This window comes from Anomalospiza imberbis, chromosome 13, assembly GCF_031753505.1.
Source record: "Anomalospiza imberbis isolate Cuckoo-Finch-1a 21T00152 chromosome 13, ASM3175350v1, whole genome shotgun sequence".
Taxonomy (NCBI): domain Eukaryota; kingdom Metazoa; phylum Chordata; class Aves; order Passeriformes; family Viduidae; genus Anomalospiza; species Anomalospiza imberbis.
In genome coordinates, this window is record NC_089693.1 from 18,185,927 (window position 1) to 18,210,989 (window position 25,063).

Below are 25,063 nucleotides of genomic sequence, written 5' to 3' on the forward strand. Positions count from 1 at the left end.
TATCCTGTATTTTGAATAATATTCGGTGCAATAATAAAACATGGTCAGAAATGCTGCATGCTGAGGTTTACAAGCAATGGCAGAATAGCCAAAATGAAAACAGTCACTAAAATCACAAACCTGGAAAAGAAGCACTTATGGAGCACACCCCAAATCACCCCAAATATTTTATATCAAAGTCATTTAAGTGTCAGAAGCTTTTTCTTGCTATTAGTGTAAAAAATAGTGAGCTTTGTCATTCCTGCACACTGCAGCTGCACATCTGGTGGTTTACAGCGGCAGTTTAAGGTAAATATTTGGCCCTGTGCTCCAATCAGTGGAACTCCTGCCAGTGCTCCCCATGCAGTGCCCTGCATTGCATGGCTGGGGTGGCAAAGCAGAACAGTTGGTGTTATGATTAAAGACCCCAGAATAGAGGTACTGCAAGTATCATCACTAAGGCATCAGGTTGTTTTGCTTTTTCAGGTCACAGAGTTGTGAAAAATAATTTCTAAGAGCCCAGGGAAGAAAACCACAGAGGATGAAGGGTGACAAGTCAGACAAGAAAATACTAAAACTATACTGAGGGGGGCTTTGTGTTGTCTTTTTGGAGGGGGATTGTTTTAAATTCTAATTTCTTTCTTATTTGGATGGAGAAGATTTAGGAGAAACAGTCTTAGCCATGGCTGGAGGTTTGATGGAGCTTCACACCTTGAACAGGTGTGAATCTGTGAACACCAAATCTGTGGGTTTGGTGTCCAGTGTGCAGAGTAAACTTAGGAATGAGCCATAAGGAGAGATTTCCTGTTTATTTTCCAGTTGTTTTGTAGAGTAGCTGTGCACTTGCTACTTCCTCTGAATTGCTCTTTGGATCTGGGTGTGTTTCACTGCTGGCTGCAGAGCCACAGGTACTCCCCACAATGACTTGGGGAATGCAGGGTGCCCTCTCCTGGGGTCAGGAGCTTTAATTCCATGGAGCCACGGGATTCCAGCCTTGGAGCAGTGTCAGAAGTCTGCATCCAGCACTGCCCTGCTGTCATCAGATTGCCAGAAAAATTATTAAAAGTAATTTAATTTCTGCTCTGTGCATTAATCACCTGAGTGGTTTGCAGCCCCTTCCAGCGGAAGCATTATTCCACATTCTCCACGTTTAAAACTCTGAATAATGAATGGCCTTGGCTTTGGGAGCCCTGCCCAAGCCCGTGCTTGCACCCAGCTCCCAGTAGTGGTTTACAAATGACTCTCACTGTTGTTATTGGAGTTCCTGTGGTCTCACTTCTCTTCCTTTCCCTCCCCTGCTGTTTGTCCAGCGGTTTCTCCTTCCTGCTCCGCTCCGGCACCTCGTCCTGCCGTCCTCAAGGACTTTGCTCATAATGTCCTTTCTCTTTTGCATGCTGCCAGAGGATTTGGGCTGCAGTGGTGGAGTCTCACTGTGGGTGCAGAGACACACCCGAGGCCGTGTCCCTGGAACTCTGGGGCCACTGAGATGCTGTTCTCCAGCAGTGGGACACCCCCATGGAACACATCTGAGTGGAGCTGTGCTGTGCAGGGGAGCTGTGACGGGCAGTGCCATGAGGAATGAGTGTGATATGTGAAAACTCAGTCACAGGTGGAGGAAATATGGATATTGGGGTTTAAAATACCTTCTCTCAATCCTGAGCAGTGGAGAAGGAAACTGTTCTGGGAAGGAGGGAGAAGGTACCACATGCAGTAGTGGCAGCTGGCTTGGTATGAAAATTCAAACCCCTAATTTGAGCAAAAACTATTCTGAGCATTTCAATCATTAATTCATAAAACTTTTTTTTTTTAATTATTTCTTAGCTGCTGATGAGAAATGCCAGCTTTACCAATTTGAAAAGTAACTTCAGTGAGAAAAATGTTGATTAAGTGTTCATCAAAGTTCTTCCCGGTTAGCAGCACTTCCCTTCCCGTGCTGTTCTGTTTTCTCCTTCCTGCTGGAATTGGCAAACATCTGGCTATTTACAAACCATTTCTCATTAGCCCTTTTGCTTATCAAATTGATCTTGAATGAGCTAAATGCAAATGAGAAAGTGGAAGCCCTGGGGAGTTTCTCAGGGAGGCCATGCGAGTGCTCTCATCCAAGTGAAGTCCCACATCTGTGCTTTGTGCTCCTGGAAGGCAGTGTAAGTTTGAAATGCAGTGAAGGGAAAACATTCATCTGCTACAAAGGGAGGCTGGCTGTGTTTGGACAGATTTCTGACTTGGAGAGAGCAGGAATTTGGTGATTGACCTTCTGCACAGCCCCACAGAAACCTGTATAAAGTCTATCTGTGACTCTGTCTCCTACAATGAGCTTGATAAAATCATCCATCAGACATAACATTTCAGGCTGGGCTTTTTGCTGTTTGGGGTGAGTTCTGGGTACCTTTTAGTACACAGGAAATTTATTTCTGGAAAATGCTAAAACACAGAATTGAAAGGTTTCTCGAGTGGCTTTTCCTCTAAACTTTGGTAATTCTGTGAATAAATTCAGAAAAGTTTGCATCTGGAAAGGGATTGGCCATACAGAATCCACAACCCTTGCTTTTTCAGGAGTATATGAAAGAATCATGGTATTGAGAGCTGAGACTTTTGGGACAAGTGTTTGTAGTTGAGAAGGTTGGAAGGATAGAAGAGGGAGGAAGATTTGGGTCAATGGTCTGAGTTAAATCCTCTTTATCCCTGTACTGAACATGAGGTGTAGAATTCTGCAAGGGACTTGAAAAGCCTCTCATGTGCTTTCCAACCACTTTAGGATTTGAAGCTGTGTCCCTGTTTCTCAGATACTGGCCCTGGGCACTCAGTGCCTTTCAGAATTTCACTGGAGTGGCTCTGCTGCCTGCTCTGCCTTTCAGGAAGAATTTGGGAATTCTCCCTAAAAGAAGGAAGTTCCTCAATGATCTCGTTGCCCTGCACTTGGACTTTTGAGTCTCAATGCTTCTCTCTTTGCCTCCTTGATGAAGAGATGAGTGATTTGATGTCCTGCAGATGCCCCCACAGAGGACTCCTGCCTATCCCAGAATCTCCATCGTGCTTTGGGAATGCCTTTCTCAGCAACCTCAAATCTCTCCTCCCCCTTTTTTACACAAACCGAGCTAGCTTTACTTCCAACGCTCATTGCTCAGCCCCTGGATGTCCCAGTTATGGAGCAGATACTCTTAATTACAGCAGAGCCATTCCTTGTCATCACTTTTACAGCATTTTTGTGTGTGGTGGGTGAGACCCTCGGGGTAACGGAGGCATTCGGGGTTTCTTGGTGCTGTAACCTGGCCTTGTCCAGGGAATCTGGCCCTGCTCACGCTGCCATGTGGGGACTGGGAAAAGAACAGGTGGCAACAAGTAGGAGGAGGGAGGCAGATGGTTCCCTGTCACCCTGTGTGAAAGGCATTGACGAGTACTCAGGCACCAGGGAAAAACAGGAGTGATGCCTGAACACTGTGGAAAGCACGGCCCTGGACTGTAAACAAATATGCTGTGTTACGGGAGAACAATTTCAAACCATCCTGTCACATGCACTGTGTCACCTTCACAACTGAACGGGGGTGCTTTGTGGGGCTCTGGTACTTTTGTACTACAAAATTGGTTTTTTTCACTTTTTGTGTTGTGACTTGTACAGGAGTGAGATCTCAGAGTGAATGAGTTGGATACCATGCAGTAGGAGCTGTGTCAGGATTGTTTGTAATGGAACTATCCATTTCTTTAAGCTCAGTTTTTTCATGAAAAAAAGGTCTCTGTCCAAGCAAGGGTATCCTGCATGTGATTAATTGTTCCCAGCATGGGAAGCAGGGAGGAGGAATTAGAAATCTGTATTTGTAGAGCTGTAAGGCTTTGGGATCACAGAGACATCTGGGGATGGCTCCATGGGATGGGTGCAGGTCCTTCAGGGAGGAGGGGCAGGGAATTGGGTCACCCTTGAAGGCTGACTCCGGTGTTTCCTCACTTTGGGGAGGGTGACGAGGCAGCCAGGAGCAGTGGCACAGGGATCAGTGGATGGAAGGACAGCAGTGTGTGTCTGCTGGAGACTGGGTCCTGCAGGGCAGGGAGGAGATGGAGCTTTTTACCACAGCCCTGGTGCTCGTGTGGGGTCTGAGCCATGTGGGGGTGCTGGGTGGCACCTCCGGGTGTGCCAAGCAGGACACAGAGTTTCCAGAGTAATCTGGAATTCATTGTCTGTGTCTGGCTGACAAGTGGAGCTGAGAATTCCAGCCTTCAGCTTCCAGACAGGAGGCTTTGGCTTGCTTGGGATATTTTTGTAGGTTTCCATAGGACACTGTGTTAACAAGAAGCAAACCATTTGATCCTGAAGGACCAAAGCACAGCAATGGTCTGCTCCAGGGCAGCGGGTCAGAGCGTGTGTCCAGGAGACCAGGAGGGAAAAAGAAGGAGCTGCCAATTGGGCTCCAACACAAAATAAAAGCCCAGGGAATCTGGAATCAAAGGCAGAAAATTGCCTGGAAGTGTAGGGATGTAGGAAAGACAAAGCTCAGCTGGAGCTGGAACCTTTTCAGGGAAGGTTATGGAGCAAATCCCCCTGGAGGCCATGTTATGGGTACATGAGAGGGATGATGGATGGGAACATCAGCATGGATTTGCCAAAGGCAAACTGTGCCCTTCTGACATAAAATGGTTGGGCCTGTGGTTGAGAGGAGAGAAGCAGATTTTGGTTGCTTTGCCCTTAGCCAGGCCTTTGGTGCTGTGTCCGAGGGTATCCCTGAAGCTAAACTGGGGAAGTCCAGACTGGATGATGGGAAGTGTGGAGAAGCATGGAAATTGGGAGCATGTGATGTACTGGATGGGCTGAGTTTGATTCATCCTGGACCCCCTGTTACTGCTCAGGCAGGGATGGGGACACACAGGACAGGTGGTGGGGACAACAAAAAGCTGCAAGCAAAGGAATTTCTGATCAGAGAAAGCTTCACAGGGAGGGAGCTGCAGTCCAAGAGGCTGCCCAGGGAGGTCTGGGAATCTCTGCTCTCAGGAGATGCTCGAGGCACACCTGGACAAGGCCCCGAGCAGCCTGGCTGAAGGTGACCCTGCTCCAGCTGGGGTTCGGGTGAGCCCCCAGACCTGTTCCGTGGTCCTGACACACTGTGAGGCAGGGGTGGATGGACCCTCTTGGTGTTGGTGCTCTGCGTGGAATGGCCAAATCTGACAATTCCATGGGATGTGCTTCCTGCTGCTCTCCTTGGGAGAAGCACAGGTGCTGGTGTTGATGGCAGTCTGACATCACAAACGATGTTTGACTGAAGTCTGACACCACTGCATGATCTCAGTTCCTCTGCTGAGTCGCTTTCCACGGATCCTAATTTGGAGAGAGTTTTAAAGACATCATTTATTGCCCTAAATGGGTGCTGTTTTAAAGCAATTGAGTTTTGTCCAGGCCTGTTACTGCATAAACAATTCCATTTAGCGTTGGTACCTCTCTGCCAGGGTTTGGCCGTGAGTTGTGTGCAGGCTTGGAGCACTGAAAGGAGCTGGGTGGGCTGGGGGCTTCTCTGAACCCCACAGAGATGGAGAACATCAGGATTCTGATCCACGTTTCACAAAGCCAGCACATTTCAGTTAAGATTGTGCTGAAAATCTGTCATTTCTGCACTGCAGATGGTACTGGACTGTTTGAAGTCACTTCAGGCTGACTTGGAGATTCCCATTCCTCACACAGAGGCCATTTCAGCTCCTCTGACCTGACTGAAAAGATTCCCAGCTATAGCTGGATTTTAGAGGCAATGTCAAAAGCCTTATTTCAGTCAGGATAGATGAAATACTCTGTACTCTGTGTTTTCCATAACTGTAAGCTTCATTATGCTGTTTTAGGAGGAAAATAGAAGTTCTTGTTGACAAGTTTTGGCTCCTACTGAAAGAAATGCAAAAGTTGGCACTAACAGGCCAACTGTGCCCTGCTTTGAAAAACTCAGTTCCACGTTTGGGTATTTGCCATGTGTAAAAAATCCCATAAATAGGGCCTTGGCTGGTTCAAACCCTGAGGCAGACACCTCTCAGGTCACCTCAGGACCTATTTTGGATGATTTGACAGATATCAAATGTACCTTCTCAGGCTCTCTCTCTCATAGAGGTGATGCTTTAGAGTATTTTTAGTCACATATTGTGAATGAAATAATTTTCAGTCCATGGAATTCTGTGGTGTTCTTGGAGACTACAGAAGTACTTGAAAACTCTGCAGGGTGTTGTGAATGAAATGCCAGAGCAGGATAAAAAGATGTTGTTCTTATTCAAAGAACAGTAAAGAAGGACTCTGGGTGTTCCTCTGCAGGGTCTCCTCTTTCTTCTCTCAGACAGGAACATTCTCATGTTCTTTCTGCCTTGTCCAGTTTTGCATGTCTTAATGAAGGAAAATGGGAAGAGGTGCCTGTGGTTTCCAGGAGTGGCTTTCAGGAGTCTCAGCATCCACCAGGGAAGAAACAGATTAAAATTGAGCAAAGAGGCTGCAAAGCCTTGCAGACCAAAATTCACATTTTCTGTCAAGAGGAAAAAGCACTCAAAGGAATGAAGTGTGGATTTTGGGGGAGTGGGAGATGGCAGTGGACCTGGGGTGGAACTGATGTTCAAGCAGCTCAAAGCAGCCCATGGTTCTGGGAGAGCAGATCTGGGCTGAGGGCACCTGGCCCTGCTGTACTGGGGACCTGGGGACATGGGGAAGAACCTCTGGTCTGGTGGAGTGGGAAGATCTGAAAGTCAGAGAATGGAAAATCCAGTGGGTTGAGCATCATCAGAGCCAGGAGTAGCAGGGGAGCTTCCTCCCTGCTTCTGGCTATTTTATATCCACATATCCCTGAGGGTTTCCACTCACAGGATTAAAGTTTGTCCCCGAAAAGCTTTAAAAGCAGCAAATGTCAAATTCCAAGCTGCACATGGGGAACAGTTAAGAACTCCTGGCAGTGCTGGGGCTCCACAGAGCCGAGAGCATTCCTGAAGTCCCTGCCTTCATCCCAGCCCTCCAGCATCCACCCAGCATCAGATGGATGGTGCAGGAACAGCTTGGAAGCCTCATTTGGAGAGCTGTGCTTCAGGAACATAAACAGCATCTGAAATCACAAACTGACTTCAAACAGTCACAGCCAAAGCCAAACTCAGAGAATGTTTTGTACCGGTTGTGTACACTCCAGTGCTAATTTTCTGTAAACACAGCAGTGTGTGCTCCTCTTTAGTGCTGAAAGAGTGGGGGTTTTGGGTTTAATTTTGATTTTAATTTACATTACTTAGCTATTACTCCTCAGGGAAAGGCAGCATTTGTGTTTCTCATGGCTGCATGTCTGTTCAAAATGGCCTGGGAGCTGTTTGAATTCAGTCAGTTCCATTTCTCAACTCAATTCCTGTTTAATAAATGATCTTTATTTATTTCCTCTTTATAGGCCCTGCTAATATATAGTCTTACTGAGAAGCAGAACTGATTAATCCACCCTAGATCCCAAACTTCTTGAACGTTTAACTTGATGAAACGGGAGCTAAACAGTTCTCAGTAGCCTATTCATGTTTGAAGCTGGCACAGGCTTTGAATAAATTGCTCTAATTTAGATTAAATTAGGAGTAGATTAATGTTTGCCAGCGTGCCGTGAATCGCAGGGAGGCAGAACAGCATTTATATTGTGCTTATTAGTTTTCATTTCTTGTTTTATGGCTGTATTTACAGTTGGCTTGGCAAAGAAGTGGGAACCTCCTGATGGAATCCCTACGGGGTTGGGTGCCCTGACTTCAGTCTGGGCCCACACATAAAGGGTTGTGGGGATGCTGCTTGTGCTTGGAAACGCTGGCACCTTGGATTTTGGTTTTCACCAGGGGACTCGATGGGTAGAAGGAACTTGAAGAAATTCCATGTCATGTTGGAAAAGGAGTGCTAGGTAAGGAATGTTCAGTGGAGGCAGAGCAAGGGCTTCAGTGTTTTATGAGAAATACACAGCACACGTTAATGTAAGTTTGCTGTCCTCCCCCTGTGTTATTCCATATTTATTGTCCCACTGCAGAAGTGCAGTGAGGTAGGATGTGTATGGAAGGCTCTGAGTCCATTTCATCACTTCTGGCTAATCCCGAATTCCTGAGGGAGTTTCTCAGTCCCAGAAAAGTCTCTTGGCCACCAGGAAGGCTGATTATTAACACCAAATACACCTCCCTCAGCAGCACTGAAATCCACCCATTCCAGTTACATTTATCCTCATATTTTCTATATTCCTGGCAGCTTGGCTGGGTGATGTCATGTCAGGAGTGCTTTTTCCTGGGAACAAAGCAGTGGTGATGGCTCCTCTGCCTGGCTCTGGCTCCTGCTTAGAGGGGAAAATACAAATAATCAGGAGTGGATCACGAGGGCTGTTGTTTTTAGTGGCTTTGCTTTTTCCATCCCTGGCTGAGTGGAAGGGCAGGATTAGCTGTAGCTTGATATCCGTCATGACTACCAAAGGCATTTCCTCTGCCTTTATTCCCCATATCCAGGGCTCTGAAGATTGACAGAAACACCCTTAATTTGTAATTGATCCTAGGCTCATGTTGGAAAGGAAAAGATCAGATTTTGTCAGTCTCACACCAGCGGGGAGAACAAACACGTGGGGTTGGTCTTAATTGGTTGCTTATATTTCAGAGTTGCTAAATTATACAGGAATAGCAGAGACAGCTGAATGCCATTTGGAGAGAAGGGACAGGATTGGCTTTCACTTGGGCTGAGTGGTTAACAGGACTCATGCTGATGAAGATCTGGAACTGGGAGAAGCCCCTGGGTCTTCTTGATAACCTGCATGGGCTCATGGGGTTTATTCCCTAAGGAAATGCCATAAATCCAACAAAGAAATGTAATTTTTAATAATGTGTATTTCAGTATTGAAGCCACTGTTCTCACTGGGATAGAACTACCTGGAGTGGGGGATTCTTGATTCCCCTCTCCTATCATCTCTCTTCTCCCCAAAAAGAAACTCATAATTGTGGATCCAGAGTCTTTAAAGGACAGATGGATTCTGTGTGGTTTTCCTGGTCACACTTCAGCACTGGAGGTGTTGAAGGAAAAGAAAGAGGGAGAGAAGTCATGCCTGGATCCAGGTGACAGCTGACTGGGGATGGACATTCCACCTTGGCCCTTCTTCAGCACCAATTTTCATTTATAAACTGCTTTCAAAACTTTTTTCTTGGGCATTTTTAACAGTGGTCAGTGACCACAGCAGATCCACATTTAAATGTTGCATCTCTTGCTATAAACCCAATCATGTCTTTTGGGGAATAACCTTCAGTTCTTGTGTGCTGGGAAGTGCACCCCAAATTCTCAAGCCTCTGTGCTGGGAAAAGCAGATTGTATTCTAAAAATACACACAGGGTTCTCTTTTTCTGTTAGAATTAGAAATATGAGGAAGCAAGTGAACAATACAAGTTTAAAAATAAGAAAAAGAAGTCTTAATTAAGAGTTTATAAGATTCCCAAATACCTTGATACTCCTCTAGTTCTATAAAAATGGCTGAGTGTGAGGTGGGCAGCAAGGAGCTGTGGCCTTTAGCAGAGAAATCCAGTGAAAATTAATAAAATACTGGTACCACACCTAACAGTGCTGCTCTCTAGGTGCTTATAGACTAAAAGAGGAAAGAGGGGGATCTTCTCTCTCTTAAAAAGTATTAATTGTATAGGTATAAATCTAAATGGAAAGAAAACAGAGTGTGGTAGATACGTGTAAGAAACAAGTAGTTAAATAAGCCATTAATAATTAGTTTAAATAAGTTTTTTAAAGGGCTTGGAGAAATAAGGACAATTTTGACTCCAAGCAGCTTGTTCAGCCTCATCTGCTGCAGCTCCAGTTTGGCAGAGTTGGTGCTGCCAAGTTGTTCCAAGTGGCAGCAGCTCCCAAACAGAAGGAAAAGATGTCCCACTTCCAAGGTGTTTTTTGGAGAACAGCAGCCATGTAGGGTTACAGCCCTTGTACCTGCAGGTGTCCCAGACAGGGACAGGGATCTTGTCCAGAGGCACCTGGAGGAGCATGGCAGTCCCTTAAAGGAAATATTGCAGGTGAAAGTCAGGGTTATCAGTGATCTGTGAGCAGCAGCAGGATTTCTGTTTGCTGGGTTCCTTTATTTCACTTCAGGCTCTTACTGTGGTGTTCCTTTGAAAACACATCCTGAAATAGTCGAGGCATGGTCATGGAATCCCAGGGTGGTTTGGGCTGGAGGGACCTTAAAGCCCATCCTGTGCACCCCTGCCATGGCAGGGACACCTTCCACCATCCCAGGGTGCTCCCAGCCCCATCAGCCTGGCCTTGGCACTGCCAGGGGTGTGCTGGTCCTGCTCTGCCAGCGCAGCAGCGATTCCTGCGCTGCCTGCCTGCGGGATTATGGGGAATTATTGGCATTATTTGGATTATTGCAGCATTCCCAGAGCTCCCAGCACTGTGTGACCTCCTTCCCTCGGGAGTGCCAGCTGAGCATCCCTGTCGACTGCGGAGGGGAAGGGAAGGGGTCCAGGGGCACCAGAGGAGTTATTGTCAGAGGCATCTTGAACTCTCCAGGTGTGCCAGTGGCTGTGCAGAGCTGAATCCTTTGCACGGGACACGGGGTTTTATTTGTCACTGCTCCTCGAGGGCTGTGCTTGAACAGAGCTCAGCTATTTGAGAATAAAGTCACAGCTCTGCTGCCATTATCAAAGTCAGATTGCAGAACACTCTTGCAGGCTCTGCTGCTCTCAAGAGATTTTAATTCTTCAGAGGAGTTCAACTAATGAATATTCACAGTAAGAGGAAACCCTGGCCAGGGTTCTATGGGGACACTTCCAGGCAGTTTTTGTGCCCCGGGTTCTACGTGTGGGTTTTGTTTTGGGTTCTTGATTCTTTTTCTTAAGGAGTAGTTGTTAAAAAAATATTTAATTCTTTAAATGATTGAATATTCACTACTGAATTTGAAGGTCATACCCATCATTTTACAATATGTGTTGCGGTTTGAATTTCTTTCCAATGACAAAATGTGTTTCACAGAGTTTTAAACTCCCTGGGGACAGGTGAGGTGTGTTTGGCTTATTTCCTTTTTTTTAATAACCTGAGTCTCATGACTGAAATCCCTGCAGGGCTTTTTTCCCTTTCCATCCTCCCTGGAGCTCGGGGATGTGGTTGGAGCCAGGGGGTTCCTGCTCCGTTTCCCTGGAATGCGTCAGCAGGGCCGTCACGCCTTTTTAAGGGTTGTTTTATGAGACAGGAAAAAATCAAATTGTTTCCTCTACACCAAAGCATTTCATGGTGAAACGGGAATGGGAGGAGGGCTTGTTATCAGGAGGGGTTTTATGACTTCCTTTAAAACACAGGCTCCCAGTCAGAATGTGTTTATCACTATTTTTATATATCCCAGTTTATTGAGCACCCAGCAGTGCCCGTTCACAATGTGAAACAGAACCAAATAAATGCCTCAAAATCAGAATCACTGAGTGGCAGTTAAACACTTGCTTATTCTGGATTTTTGGGGAGATTTTTGTACTCAATTTGTGCGTTGGGTGAAGAGTAAATAACAGCTCTCTCTCCCAGTGGTGATGTAAATTAATCTAAGGCAATTAAAAATTTAAAATAAGGCATTTTTCCTGCTCTGAGCTAAACGTGTTGGTATAGAGGAATACATAAGGAAACATCTCCATTTCATTTATGAGGAAAATGAGGGATATTGGTAGGGGAGGGTCTGTTCCTCAGGGTGGGGGTTGAATTTGGGTTTTTAAGTGAGTGAGGGACAAAATTTATTCCAAGTGTTGAGTTCTTGCCCTCAGACCTGTCCCCTGAGTGAGATGATCCAGGGAGATGCTTGCGTGGGCTCAGCTCCTGGGCCCGTTTGCTGCGTGGTTCCTGCAGGTGGAAATCCCTGCTCGGTGGCTCCGTGTCCAGCTGTGCTTCCCTCGAGGTGTTGGTTCCAGCGCTGTCGTGTTTGTCTTTCTGACACATTTCCAAGTCACAAATTCCAAATTCCACACATCTCCAAATTTCCAAAATCGATTTAAGTCCATTAAGTTCTGCAGTTTAAATTCGTTCATGAAGAATAATTGAGTCTACAAAATCCTAAATTGGAGGGTGTTTTCTGTTAAGGAGATGTGGATCTGTGACTTACACCGGGGGGTGATGGTGGCTGTCTTTGGAAATCCAGGAGATTCAGGACATTTCTGTTCATTCTATAAGCAGAAATTACTTTCCACCCTCTTCTTCCCACATCTGTTCAGTCTCTGTTCCTCCGTTCCAGCTTTGCACAAAAGCATCAGTTTGTGGAGGGAGTCCCAGAGATTTCTTTAAATAAGTTTTTCCAAGGGAAGAAGTTAATTCCATTATTACAGCTGATCTGGTGAGACCAGCTTCAGCACTTGGGCTGTTTGCCTGAGAGAAATTACTTGGGCCAGGTAACGTGGCTTTGTTTGAGTGTGGTATCACTCAGGGAGCAGCTGGCAATAGCAAGGTGATCCCTTCTCTTGGAAATTTATGTTTTAAGCATTTGAACAAGGACAACAATTGGATACAAGTAAAAACATGGACAAAAAATAGAGAAAGCAAAATTTTGAAGGGTAGTGTGTAGTGTGAACTTACTGATTTTGTTATTTCATGCTTCTTATTGCACTGCAGCCAAGTGCTGCTGTTATTTTTGAATACGATGAACATAACAAAAGCAGTGGGATTTGACTGTGGCTCTTTGCAGCATCACAGCTGCTTAATCCTGGTCAGAGCTGAACCCTTCCATGGGGGCACCGTGAGCCAAAGTTCAAATTTAGAACAGTGCAGTAGGTAAAAGAAAAAGTTTGAAAGTCTTTATTACCTTTCTGGAACCAGTTAAATAGAGAAATATTATTATTATTGAGTACACAGTTTTATATGAATACCTCAAGTCAAAATTAAACATTTGGTGCCTCTTAGGAATTTCTTTCTTAGGGAATACAGTTAAAATATTAGAGGTGTTGAGATCTGAATGTCCTAGGTGATTTTTTTCCAGAATGTATGTTGGCAAAATAGTTATTTGCTATTTTTAGTTGTAGTAGATCTTTGTGGCTAAAATCATGTTTCAAATCTGTGTCAGATCTCTAAAATCCACCCTGAAGTCCTTCCAAAGAGGACTTTCTCTTCTCCTCCTCTATGTGCTGACTGGTGCCCCTGTCCCTTGTTGTCCCCATGAGTGATTCCATTGGGAAGGTCCTTCTCGTGCTGGATCCATCTCCCCCCTCAGAGGGTTCATGACCTTCCCAGCCCACTCCTGCTCCTCACCCCCTGACTGCACCTCAGGGAGTCTTGGATCTCCATGTGTCTGGGCTGGCCCCGGCCTGGGGGATGCTCTCAGCTCCCTGTTGGGTGTTTGGGGTGAGAGCTGCTCCAGAGCTCCATGGGATGCAGGCACTGGGCTCCAGGAACACCTGCATCACCCCCCGGTGCCTCTCCTGCTTCTGGAATCCCGGCATTCTCCTCGGGCAGGTGCTGTAATGGGGACTTGCAAACACTTGGATGTGGCCAAAACAGCCCAGGTATGACCTTTAACCAGCTCTCCAGGTGTTTGTGGGTCTGAATCCCTGCCTTTCCACAGCCTTGGAGGCAGGTGGTGGCACTGCCAGCTGGGCACCCAGGGGATTGGAGTGTCCCCAGTGGTTCAGATAAGGCTGGAGCAGATAACATTCCTGTCCCCCCCTTGTGTTGGAGCTGATGGTATCACTGGAATGTTGTTGCCAAACAGGAGGAAGCCTGGAAATGCCAGTAGGGGGAAGGCAGGAAAAGGGAAATCAGAACCGGAGGGGTGGAAAGTATTTCCAGTGATTTCATAACAACCAGAGGGTTCAGTGAGTGGTTTTCAGCTGTGGCTGGGTTGTTTGGAAAAGATCTCATGGTGGCCCTGAAGCAGCTCTCTGGGCATGCTCCCCCTCTGTTATCCCATGGTTTTCCTACAAGATGAAAAGGGGGGATCACACCAGTGCACCCACCCCACAGACACCTTCACCTCTTGGGTGTCACCAGCCCAGTGCTGGGGCAACTCAGACCTTGTTACTGATTGATTTGAGTCCAAATCCTTGTGGGCATTTGCACACCCTGCAAAGTAACTTGATAAAATAGTTGTAGTATTTGATGTCTGCTCAGAAGGAGCCCTGGGAAGAGCAGCTTGAGGATCAGCAGCTGGAATGTCCCCTCCCCCTGCATCCCTGGGATCCCTTTGGGGCTGCCTTGGCTGGCACTGTTGCTGTCACACCTGAGCAGCACAAACAGATTGCTGTGTCTTGGAATGCTGTAGGATGTGGGGAAAACCATTTCCATAGGGAAAATAATTTCTAGGACAAAGTTTAAAAATTCTGCTTCTGATGTTGCTGGGATTTGCTGCTTGCCCTGCAGTGGCCGGGATGCAGGGGTGGAACTCTGCTGCCTGGAGCTGTGTAGGAGTTCCAGCATCCCTCTGGTTCCAGTTACTCCACAGTTGGAGATAAATTATGGTGCAAAGCACAAGTCACTTGCTGTATGTGCTTTGAGAAAACGAGATTCATGAAAGCTGTGTAGGAATAACTGCAGAGAGCAGTCCAGAGTTGGAGTTACTGTTTAAGAAGTGATGGAGATGTTAGAAAGAAGAGAATTGAGCTGCTTCTTCCATAGTGCTGAAAGCTGGAAGGGGCAAAGCCATCCGCTGGTTGGTGTTAGAGTTAATTTGGGTGTAATTGCTCATTAACACAGCTCTGAGTGCTGAGCTCTGCTCACCCAGCTGGGGATGAAGCCTCTGTAACAGCACTTGAGGCATTTGTAGGAAACACAGGGAAAAAAGGAAGGAACTCCCTTAATCTTCGGGGTACCTCTCCCAGCTCCTGGCACCCCCAGAAGTGTTTGGGGAGTTCTGGGCCTGGCCCTGCTCACCTCACCTGGAGGGTTTCAGGTCCTTGCTGCTCTCTCTGGGTCTCAGCTGATTTTTCAGGTGTCATTTGGGTTTTGTTGTCTGTGACTGTTCTCCTGTAACGCTGTGGGAAGGAACATTCCTGCTCTGAGCCTTGCCCAGGGATAGAACTGTGTGTCTGTTCTCTGGGAAATCCTGGCAGCTCTCCCAGACCCCTCAGCTCTGTGTGCACAGCACTTCACAAAAGATCCATCCATTTCATGATATGGGAAGAAAAACACACAAGTGTGTGGGGATGGGGTTTAGATCAAGCAGATGAATTTAAAAATGTTCCACTTCAGCTCAACTGAATGAATTTCAACGATAGGTAAGGGGTGGATTTTGTATCAAAACCATGTAATTTGAAGCAGATCACCTGACAGTCTTGCCAAGACAGGTAAGAGAAACCCAAGTATGAGTGTTTGGAATTTGGAGTGAACTGGAAATCAAGCAGGACAGTGGGAAAAGTGCTGAAAGCAATGGGCACCAGGCAGTTCCATCCCTTGTTCCTCAGTGGGAGCACTGAGGAAGGAGTTGGTCAGGTGCAGTGAGAAGGTCTCCACTGATGGCAAGGGCTGGGATTTAAACACAGGAGAAGCCTGGTGTGATACTGGGTCAGCACTGGAATGTCATTCAGGAGCAGGGAGATGGTTTGGGAAGATCCCCTGGCCCCATTCAGGGCTCTCCTGGGTGATCTGCAACAGCAAGGGACTCCCTGGGGGAATGGTGCCCTGGCTGAGGCCAGAAGAGCTGAAAGTGGTGCATTCCTGCAAGAAATCCAACGATGGGACATAAAAAAGGGGGGTTAGATAAAAATAGATTTTGCAATGAATGTGAAATGAACGGTGTCGTGTATTGATCAGGAGGGGCTGCTGGAGAGCACTTAATTGGGATCTTTAGCTATTAGAGTGTGAAAGGGGTAATTAAGGAGATACCCTGGAGTACGTGTCTCTCTTGATCTGTATTTGGAATACCAAAATGTTCCTGGCTCTGGGATCTGTCTCCCAGTTCTGCCCACGGACTGGTGTTACACTGTACAAATCTGATAAAACCCGCGGCTGCTTCTTAGCTCTCTGTCAGGATCTGCCCAAGAAACAGAGCAGGAAAAATGAGAGTTCTGCCAGTTGAGGCCCTCCCAGGCTGATGCTTGGGTTGGCAAGGGACTTTGACAATTTAAAATCAGGTTGTTGCTGATGGAAGATTCCTCAGTGTTTTTCCCTGAAGGTTTGGTCATTCAGACAACATTTTCTCCTTTAGTCAGGTTTTTTCGGAGGTTTTCTCATTGTGTATCAGAACACAAATCCACATGTTCCGGTGGAGACGCTGCAGCTCAACAAGCTCTTCTAGTCCTGAATTTCTTTCTGGGGAAAAGCAGAGCAATTTTAGTTCGTTTCCATAATTAATGAAAAAATAAATGTATTTGGCAGCATGGATTCCCATGTGGAAAATGTCATCAGGTGGCTTAAGCTTGGTAAATAGTTCAGAATGCAGAAAAATTCCATGTATCCTGAGCTTTGGGGGTTTGTTACTAATTGTGCTGCTTGGAATACTCGGTGGTAATTGGGGTCCAGCTGCTCAGAATCTCACTGTTACATTTACTGGCTGGATTGCTTTAATAGGATTTGGAGAGAGAGTGGCTCTTCCTATGGTTCAGCTTGTGCTGTTAAATCACCAACCTTTTAATGCAATAATCCCTGCATTTATCCTGCCTTGGAGTAGCAACACAGGAAGACATGACTGAGGCTAAAAGTTTGGAGAGTGTCGGTGTAATCCAGAGGAGCAGTTATTTATGCTTGTTAGAGTCACTGTAAAATGATGAAATGGGTGTTGTGGGACGGAGGAAGACGGCAGGAAAACAGGGCTGTAATTCCAGTGCCTTGGGCAGCAGCAGAACCCAGCCGGGACAGGACTGCAGGGTTTGGCTGGATGAGTGTGCACTGAAAGGAATTCTGTGTGTTTATCCGTCATTTTGTTATGATTGAGACTCATTTAAATGAATTGTGCACGTTAATGAGCTACAGTAGGAAGTGGGGTCTGGGTGTACGTTTGAGTAATTACCAGAGGTTGGGGTTTAGCTGTCACGCACGTGGTCCCAAAGCAATGACACTGTGTTTTGCTGCTGGTATCCTCTCCTGAGGTCTATTTTACCCCAGTTCCACCCTTCCCTCCCCTGCCACTTCCATTACAGTGGAGATTTGGTCTGCTTGCCTGACAGTGCCGTGTCCTGTACTCCCCATTAGTGGTCAGTAGTTACCTCTGCCTGCATGTCAGCCTTCAGTTTAATGGCCTTTTTTGTGTGTTCATTTTCTTCTGTTTCCCATCGTGGTTTTGTTTATTTCTTTTACGTTTTTTTTTCTTCTGTTCTCTTTTTTTTTAAACCGTGGTGATGTTTGCCCTTCATATTCCCCAATGTTTGCACATGCCAAGATGTTGCCATCCCAACATTACCTCCCACTTCACTGACCAGTGCCACTAATGACCATCTAGCACCAGCGACAGCGGGACCCCTGCCCTCCGCCCCGCGGGACGTCGTGGCCACCCTCGTGTCCACTCGCTTCATCCGGCTCACGTGGCGGCCGCCGGCCTCGGACCCGCAGGGAGACAACCTCACCTACTCCATCTTCTACACCAAGGAGGGCATCAACAGGTAAACACCTGGAGCAGGGGCGCTCCTGGCCGTCGCCGACACACTCTGAGGTGGAGGGGTTGTGTGCCTCCTGGAGGGAGGAGTTGCACACTCCTGGAGGAGTTTTACACTCCTGGAGGAGCTGCACAGGCGGTGGAGGAGCTGCACAGGCAGTGGAGGAGTTTTACACTCCTGGAGGAGTTTTACACTCCTGGAGGAGCTGCACAGGCAGTGGAGGAGTTTTACACTCCTGGAGGAGCTGCACAGGCAGTGGAGGAGCTGCACAGGCAGTGGAGGAGTTTTACACTCCTGGAGGAGCTGCACAGGCAGTGGAGGAGCTGCACAGGCAGTGGAGGAGTTGCACACTCCTGGAGGAGTTTTACACTCCTGGAGGAGCTGCACAGGCAGTGGAGGAGTTTTACACTCCTGGAGGAGTTTTACACTCCTGGAGGAGCTGCACAGGCAGTGGAGGAGTTTTACACTCCTGGAGGAGCTGCACAGGCAGTGGAGGAGTTTTACACTCCTGGAGGAGCTGCACAGGCAGTGGAGGAGTTGTACACTCCTGGAGGAGCTGCACAGGCAGTGGAGGAGTTTTACACTCCTGGAGGAGCTGCACGGGCAGTGGAGGAGTTGCACACTCCTGGAGGAGTTTCACACTCCTGGAGGAGCTGCACAGGCAGTGGAGGAGTTGCACACTCCTGGAGGAGTTTCACACTCCTTGAGGAGCTGCACAGGCAGTGGAGGAGTTGCACACTCCTGGAGGAGTTTCACACTCCTGGAGGAGCTGCACAGGCAGTGCTTGGGCATGGTTGGATTGGCTGCAAACCTTCCAACAGCTGCCACCTGCCTTCAGCAGCCTGCTGGGGACAGAGCAGCAGGAGTGCCACAGCTCCTCAGGGAGCCCAGGAACATCCCCTGGAAGCCGTGCTGGGAGCAAGAGGCACGTCGGGCTCCAAACCCCTGCAAATCCCCCCTCGTTCAGGGACAGCTGTGTGGTGGGTGCTGGTTAAGCCCTGTGGTCAGTGCTAATGCCAGTTCCCTCCTCAGAATCACTGGAAACAGAAATCTGGGGAATGCCTCACGATCATCACTTGTGATGTGTTATCCCAGTGGGTGATACCAGTCCACCCCTTCTCCTTCCTGGTGGCATCTACTGCTCAGAATTACAGTTTCAAATTGTGATAAGTTTGAGGAGGCTGAAGTAAACATTCATTTGGAGCAATGCTTAATTAATTGCAGATTGGCTTATCAGATTTATTACTCAAGGGAAAATTATCTGTTCACTTTATTGATGAGAGTGTGAGACACAAAGTCATTTGGAACAGAAAGCACTCCAGAGGGGAATTCCTACTCTTCCTTAATCCTGTGGATAGACATCTTGTCCAGGCTCTTGGCAATTAACTGAGGCAATTCATAACATTTTATTTGCCTCGTAAATGTTGTTTTTCTGTTACTCCCTGAATTTGGTGATATTCAAGGTGCTCCAGGCCAGGCTGGGTGTGGCTTGGAGCACCCTGGGACAGTGGGAAGTGTGCAGGAACACCCAAATCCTCTGAGGGTCTGAGGTTCCGACTGCCTTGGCCTCTGCTGGCTCAGCTTCCTTCAGCATTGAGGGAGGGGAGACCCAGGAACAGCGCAGTGCCTCCTCACCTCTGCCCCTTGGGCTTCTTTGAGGGGGGAATGTGCCACTCTGCCCCTCAGGTGAGACCCCACCTGCAGAGCTGCCTCAGCCCTGGGTACCCAGCAGAGAGAAGATGTGGAGCTGCTGGAGAGAGTCCAGAGGAGGCCATGGAGCTGCTCTGAGGGTGGAGCCCCTCTGCTCTGGAGCCAGGCTGGGAGAGCTGGGGGTGCTCACCTGGAGAGGAGAAGGCTCCAGGGAGAGCTCAGAGCCCCTGCCAGGGCCTGAAGGGGCTCCAGGAGAGCTGGAGAGGGACTGGGGACAAGGGATGGAGGGACAGGACACAGGGAATGGCTTCCACTGCCAGAGGACAGGGATGGATGGGATTTTGGGGAGGAATTGTTCCCTGTGAGGGCAGGGAGGCCCTGGCACAGCTGTGGCTGCCCCTGGATCCCTGGCAGTGCCCAAGGCCAGGCTGGACACCGGGGCTTGGAGCAGCCTGGGACAGTGGAAGGTGTCCCTGCCCATGGCAGGGGTGGCACTGGATCACTTTTCACTTCTGTTCCAGCCCAGCCTGATCTGTGATTCCAAGAGAAGCATTGCAAAGTGAGGAGGTAGCAATGGAGGGGACATTTCTGCTTCGGAGCCTGTGCAGTGTCACCAGCCATGGCTTGTGCCACCTTGGCCTGGTGACATCAGAGAGGCTCCCCTGGGCGCAGGGAGGTGGGAATGAAGGGGTGTCCCAGGGCTTTCCTGTCACACCCCCTGGGGACCCGGGGGGATCTGATCAGATGGAAGTTACTGTCTCACACAGCTGCAAAAGGTTATTTCATCCCCAGGTTTTTATTTACTTCACACTCAAGGCAGTTCCCCTGGAAAGGGTGTGAAAATTCAAAAGTGCTGCAGGGAGCTTTAATTCTGGGGAACTTTAGACAAGCAGTCAGGCAGAAGAACCCCAGACTTCATGATAAGGCCAAAAAAAAAAAAAAAAAGAAATAATGGCACATTAAAAGAATACAAATGGCACATTGCTGGTCTGAGGTAGTAAATTACACATGTGGGATGTTGAAACACTGCTGAATTCACAATTAACTGTGGTGTGCATCAGACACAGCAAATGGAGTTAATTGTGTGTAATCACACTGAGAACGCCTCTGGAGCTCCCTGCCAGGCCCCACAGCTGGCATGGCTGGCACACACCGTATCCACCCCCTAACAGCTCCCCAGAGATGCTTTTTTAGATGGAAGTGCAACTTTAACCTTGGCATTTCCAGCCAAACTCCTGGGCCTGCGCTGAAGGCTCTTCCTGTGCTTGAGAGTTCCTGTGAACCTGAACTGGAGCTGCCAGAGCTCCTTAGCTGGGGACTAGAGTGGCGTCGTGGAACAGTCGTAGGGATCTGCAGGGTACTGCAGTTATTCCTGGGGCCCATCTGCTTGTGCCTGTTATCCCAACCTGAGCACGTTGGAAAAGGTGCTCCAGGCTCCCCAGGAGCAGCCAAAAAGGAAGGATTCACTCAGCACTTAATTAGATTAATCTCTCCCTGTTTTTACCAAGCTGTTGGGAAGCCACATCCCTGGTTATTACTGAAAATTTGCAATACTGTGACATGTCTATTTATTTTTGGTAAATGTTGTCTTTCCAGTAAAATAATTGTTTTTTTCTAATTTTAAATAATAACCTGGGTTTGCTGATTACCATATTTTCTTAGATCAAATCAGGGAGTGCACTGGCACTTGAGACAGAAAATGCTATATTTTGCATGTTAATGGGAGCTGGATGTTACCTCACAGCTGTGAATCCATTGGCACTTAGGCTGGGCTCTCAGGTCCCATCCTTGTAGCTACAGCATGTCTTGAAGGAAGCTCCACTTGGAGACGTGTTTTCAAGAAAATGTTGTGCTCAAAGTGGAAAAATTAGCAATGAAAATTAATAAAAAGCTGAAATAAATGAAGTTGTTTATGCAGTGCCATTTTAGCTGAGCTTATGAAGGGGAACATTCTAGAAAATGGATGTAAATAGGTATTTAGTTACAGAGAGTGCATTGTTCCCCTCTATAGATACAGTTTAATAGTGCAGAAACCAACAGGGATTTCAGAATGTTTTCAGCCAGGTTCTGCTAAATCAACCACACCGGTGGATGTAAAAAAAAGAAAAAAAGGGGGATTTGGGATCCTATTTCCCTGCTAGAAACTGAAGCAGAGTGGCTGGAAGGGAGGAAGGGGACACTGGGATGGTTGTGCTGGAGTTCCTGTGTCAGCAATGCTTTAACAGGTGTCAGTGGGGCTGAGGCTGGCCTGTCCCTGCCCATCCCCGTCCCACGGGGAGCCTGGCAGCCCAGAGGGGCTGCATGGTGCTCAGAGCAGGCACAGTCCCCTGCATTTGCCAGTGGGAAGTTCCTGATTGCTCCTTTTGGAGTTCTCGACGCTCCCAGGGAGCTCCTTCCCAGGGAAGGACGGGCGGCGTTACCCAGACACAGCCCCGAGCAGCTCAGGTGCAGGGCAGTGCCTCGAAATAAAGGCTGCCCTTGGCTTAATGATTGATCTCCTAATCTTCCCCTCAGCCCCTGATAAGAACAGCTGGAGTTTCCTGGATGCTGTTTGGCAGAGGCCTCGTTCTGCAGGGGGAACGTCGTGTTCCGGTGCCGGGGTTGGCCGCAGGTCACTGAGCAGCAGCAGTGCCCCTTCCAGGTGCCCCCACACACGACCTGTGTGCTTCCAGCTCACAACATGCTGGCCTGACAGATGCCCCTTCCCATGCCAAGTGTGTTCCTTCTGGGGCTGGGGTCTGGCAGCCTGGATCTGTCTCCAGGAGTTGCTGGAGGTCGGAATTTTCACTTCACCTCCACTCTGTGTGGAAGCAGTGTCAGTGCCACGGCCGTGCCCTGGGTGTTCTGAACAAAGCCAGACTTCAGCAAGGAGCCGAGGCAAGGCTGGAGGTAGAAGAGCATGTTAAAACAGCTCCTTTGAAAAATCCCCAAAAAGCAGCCCCACGGTATTAACAGGAATGCCCTAAATCTCGCCAGACTGTGCGTGCTGCTAAAATAGTTTCTGTGCTGGCTCCCGAGCTGTAGGATAAACTGTCACTGTGAATTATCACTTGCTGTCACGGGAATAACAAAGAAACCACTCCGAGTTTGTGGGTGTCAAGTGTAATTTATTCTGTTCCTTCAGTGCATTCGGTTTTGTGCAAAGGGAAGTTGCAAAATTGGGAGCAGTTTGTCAGCAGCACTTCTGGCACACGCTTGTGGTGTTGTGCAGGGAGCACAGTGCAAATCCCACGTCATTTACACACCGGGTACGTTCAGACGGGACACGCCGCAGGAGCAGCTACTCCTCATTTACTAATCAGTGATGGTGTCTGTGCCCAACCCTTCTGTTTCCCAAAGGGAACGTGTGGAAAACACGAGTCGTCCTGGAGAGACACAGGTGATGATCCAGAACCTGATGCCAGAGACAGTTTATGTGTTCCGGGTTGTGGCCCAGAACAGGCACGGCCCCGGCGAGAGCTCAGCACCGCTCAAGGTGGCAACGCAGCCCGAGGGTGAGCCAGGATGTTCCTGAAGTTTTCCTCACTTTGGCATTGATATTGATTTTATTTTTTATTCTCCCCATTCACAACCTTTCCCAGATTCTGATGCTTTTTAAAAGTTGTGCTTGCGGACCACAGTTTCCAAAGATTTTCCATGTCGGTGGGATTGTGGGATTTATTGTCACCACTAAGAACTGATGGGACATTCCTTGCTAAATTCTCTAAACTGACTGTTCTACCAGGAATACTTTTTGCTTTTACTTGGCATTTGCATGAAGTTAATGGTCATTAAGTGAAAAAGAGAAATCTTCAGGAAAATGCCAAGTCACTTGGTAGGGTCATTCTAGACGAACGGGAACAGGATCTCCTTTGGAAATTTGGTCGCACCTTCCACCCCGCAGTGGATCCATGTGGAATGTCACAATGGGAAAAGTCCCCCCTTTTCCTGGGGCGCTGGCCAGGGTGGGCACTCCGGGCTCGGGACTAACAGAGTTCCCCCCTTGTGTTGCAGTCCAGCTGCCCGGCCCCGCTCCCAACATCCGCGCCTTCTCCGGCTCCCCCACCACCGTCACTGTCACCTGGGAGACGCCGCTCTCGGGCAACGGGGACATCCAGAACTACAAACTCTACTACATGGAGAAGGGGCAGCACACGGAGCAGGTACAGGGCCTGCTGCACCCACTCAAAGTGCCCTGAAGGGCTGCAGACACCCTGGGGAGGGGCTGCTCTTCTGACAGACTGAGTGCTTTAGCCTCACACGTGGGAATACTTAAAATCAGAATTTCAACGTGACATGTTTGTGTCTGGGCTGGGGATGAAACCCATTTTATTGGTGATGCCCTGATTTGATATTTGTCAACATCAAGTAGCTTTTGGGGAATTCCATCACCCCACGAGAGAAGAAGGCAGAGAGCAGCCATGTCATTATTGAGCTGTTCTGGTGCAGATGATATTAAAGATACTTGCACAGAGTTATGGGCTGGGGTTTGGCAGTTCAGGCTAAATACTGATTTTGGCATGATCCCTAATCCAAGCTTTCTTGAGTTCTTGGACCCAGTGATTGATATTTTGATATTGATGAGCATCCAATGAATTTAAGTTTCTTAGTATTCCACTCAAGCATTCAGTGTGTTCTGTCAAAGTACAGGCTGTCACCTGAGAATAATGAGGATTAATCCCAGTCCTCACAGCCACATTCCCATCTGATTGCATATCAGTATAATTCCAGCTTTAAAAAGCAAAGGGAAGAATATTTTTATTAGCTTTTAAATATTTTTTTACATCAGTTTTTAAATAGGGCTGTTGCCTTTTGTACTTCTGCATCCTACTATTTCAATTATAGTGAAATATATTATTGGTGGTTTGGAGCAATGGTTTCCAGGTCCCCTTCCATGTCCAGGACATGTTAGGATTTAAATAGGGAGAATCTTCTCCTGGAAACTCAGAGCTGGCATCCTCCCAGGTCCTGGCTGTGCCTGAAGGTGACACAGTGGTGTCGCTCCTGCCCTGGGTTGTGCAGGAACTCTGTGGTATTGGTGGCACTGCAGTGATGCCTTGTGAAGGCTGACCTAGAACAGAGACAGAGACTAGACAGAGCTAAAGAATAAAGTAGGGATTTATTGAGAAGCCTCAATGGATCCACCTTGGGCAGCACAACCCAAAATGGCCACAAATAAATGGACAGCCAGTCACGAGGTGTCTCACATTTTTGTAAGTTTTGGCATATTGGAGTTAATTGTCCAATTCCAGCTTTAGCCCATGCAGTCCCATCCTTGTTTTCTCTCTTTGGTCCATGCTGTTTGTGCTCTTGGGCCTGAGATCTGGATCATTTGTCCTTGGTCCCAGCTGGAGCAGGAATTGTTTTGTCTCCCTGCTCTGTGAACAGAGCTCACCATCCCCTAAATGAATCCCAGACCCCCACACTGAAGCAGAACAGAATGTGAAAATATAAAAGCTAAAGCTGAGGCATCAGCAGACTGACCTGAGCTTGCCTGGGGGTGTTGTGGGGCCAGGACGTGGACGTGGCGGGGCTGGCGCACACGGTGACGGGGCTGAAGAAGTTCACCGAGTACAGCTTCCGCGTGGTCGCCTACAACAAGCACGGCCCCGGCGTCTCCACCCACGACGTCGTGGTCCGGACCCTGTCAGACGGTAAAGCTGCTCCACTTCTTTGCATTTTGGGGTTTTTCCAGGATTTATCTGGCAATTTCCGACAAGTGAATCTTTAACCAGGCTTTTATGGGGTTTGTTCGTTGTTGCATGGGGCTGTTCACGGTCAAAATCCCCCCGGAGGCCTTCCAGAATTGGGTGAAGGAAAATTGCTACACCTGCAGAAGGGTCTGGGATTGTGATTCCAGAACAATGGTGTCCTTCATTCCAGCATCAGCCATTTATTTCATGGATTATTGAGCCTACATTGAGCATGGACAGAAAAAAAAAATATGCTGAAGGCACCAACTCCAAATTGTTTTCTAGGTTCTCTCACA

General features: G+C 47.9%; 1 protein-coding gene across 8 annotated transcripts in view; it reads left to right on the top strand.

Moving 5' to 3' along the window:
- NEO1 (neogenin 1) overlaps positions 1-25,063 on the top strand; it is a 173,422-nt gene that overhangs the window by 109,762 nt on the left and 38,597 nt on the right. For 5 of the 8 annotated variants that reach the window (XM_068204323.1, XM_068204328.1, XM_068204324.1 and 2 more), the window contains exons 8-11: positions 17,232-17,451; positions 22,435-22,589; positions 23,089-23,237; positions 24,590-24,728. In XM_068204323.1, coding sequence (XP_068060424.1) covers positions 17,232-17,451; positions 22,435-22,589; positions 23,089-23,237; positions 24,590-24,728 — 663 coding nt within the window. The remainder of the gene's footprint in view (positions 1-17,231; positions 17,452-22,434; positions 22,590-23,088; positions 23,238-24,589; positions 24,729-25,063) is intronic. The other 3 variants (XM_068204326.1, XM_068204330.1, XM_068204327.1) reach the window with 1 other exon arrangement.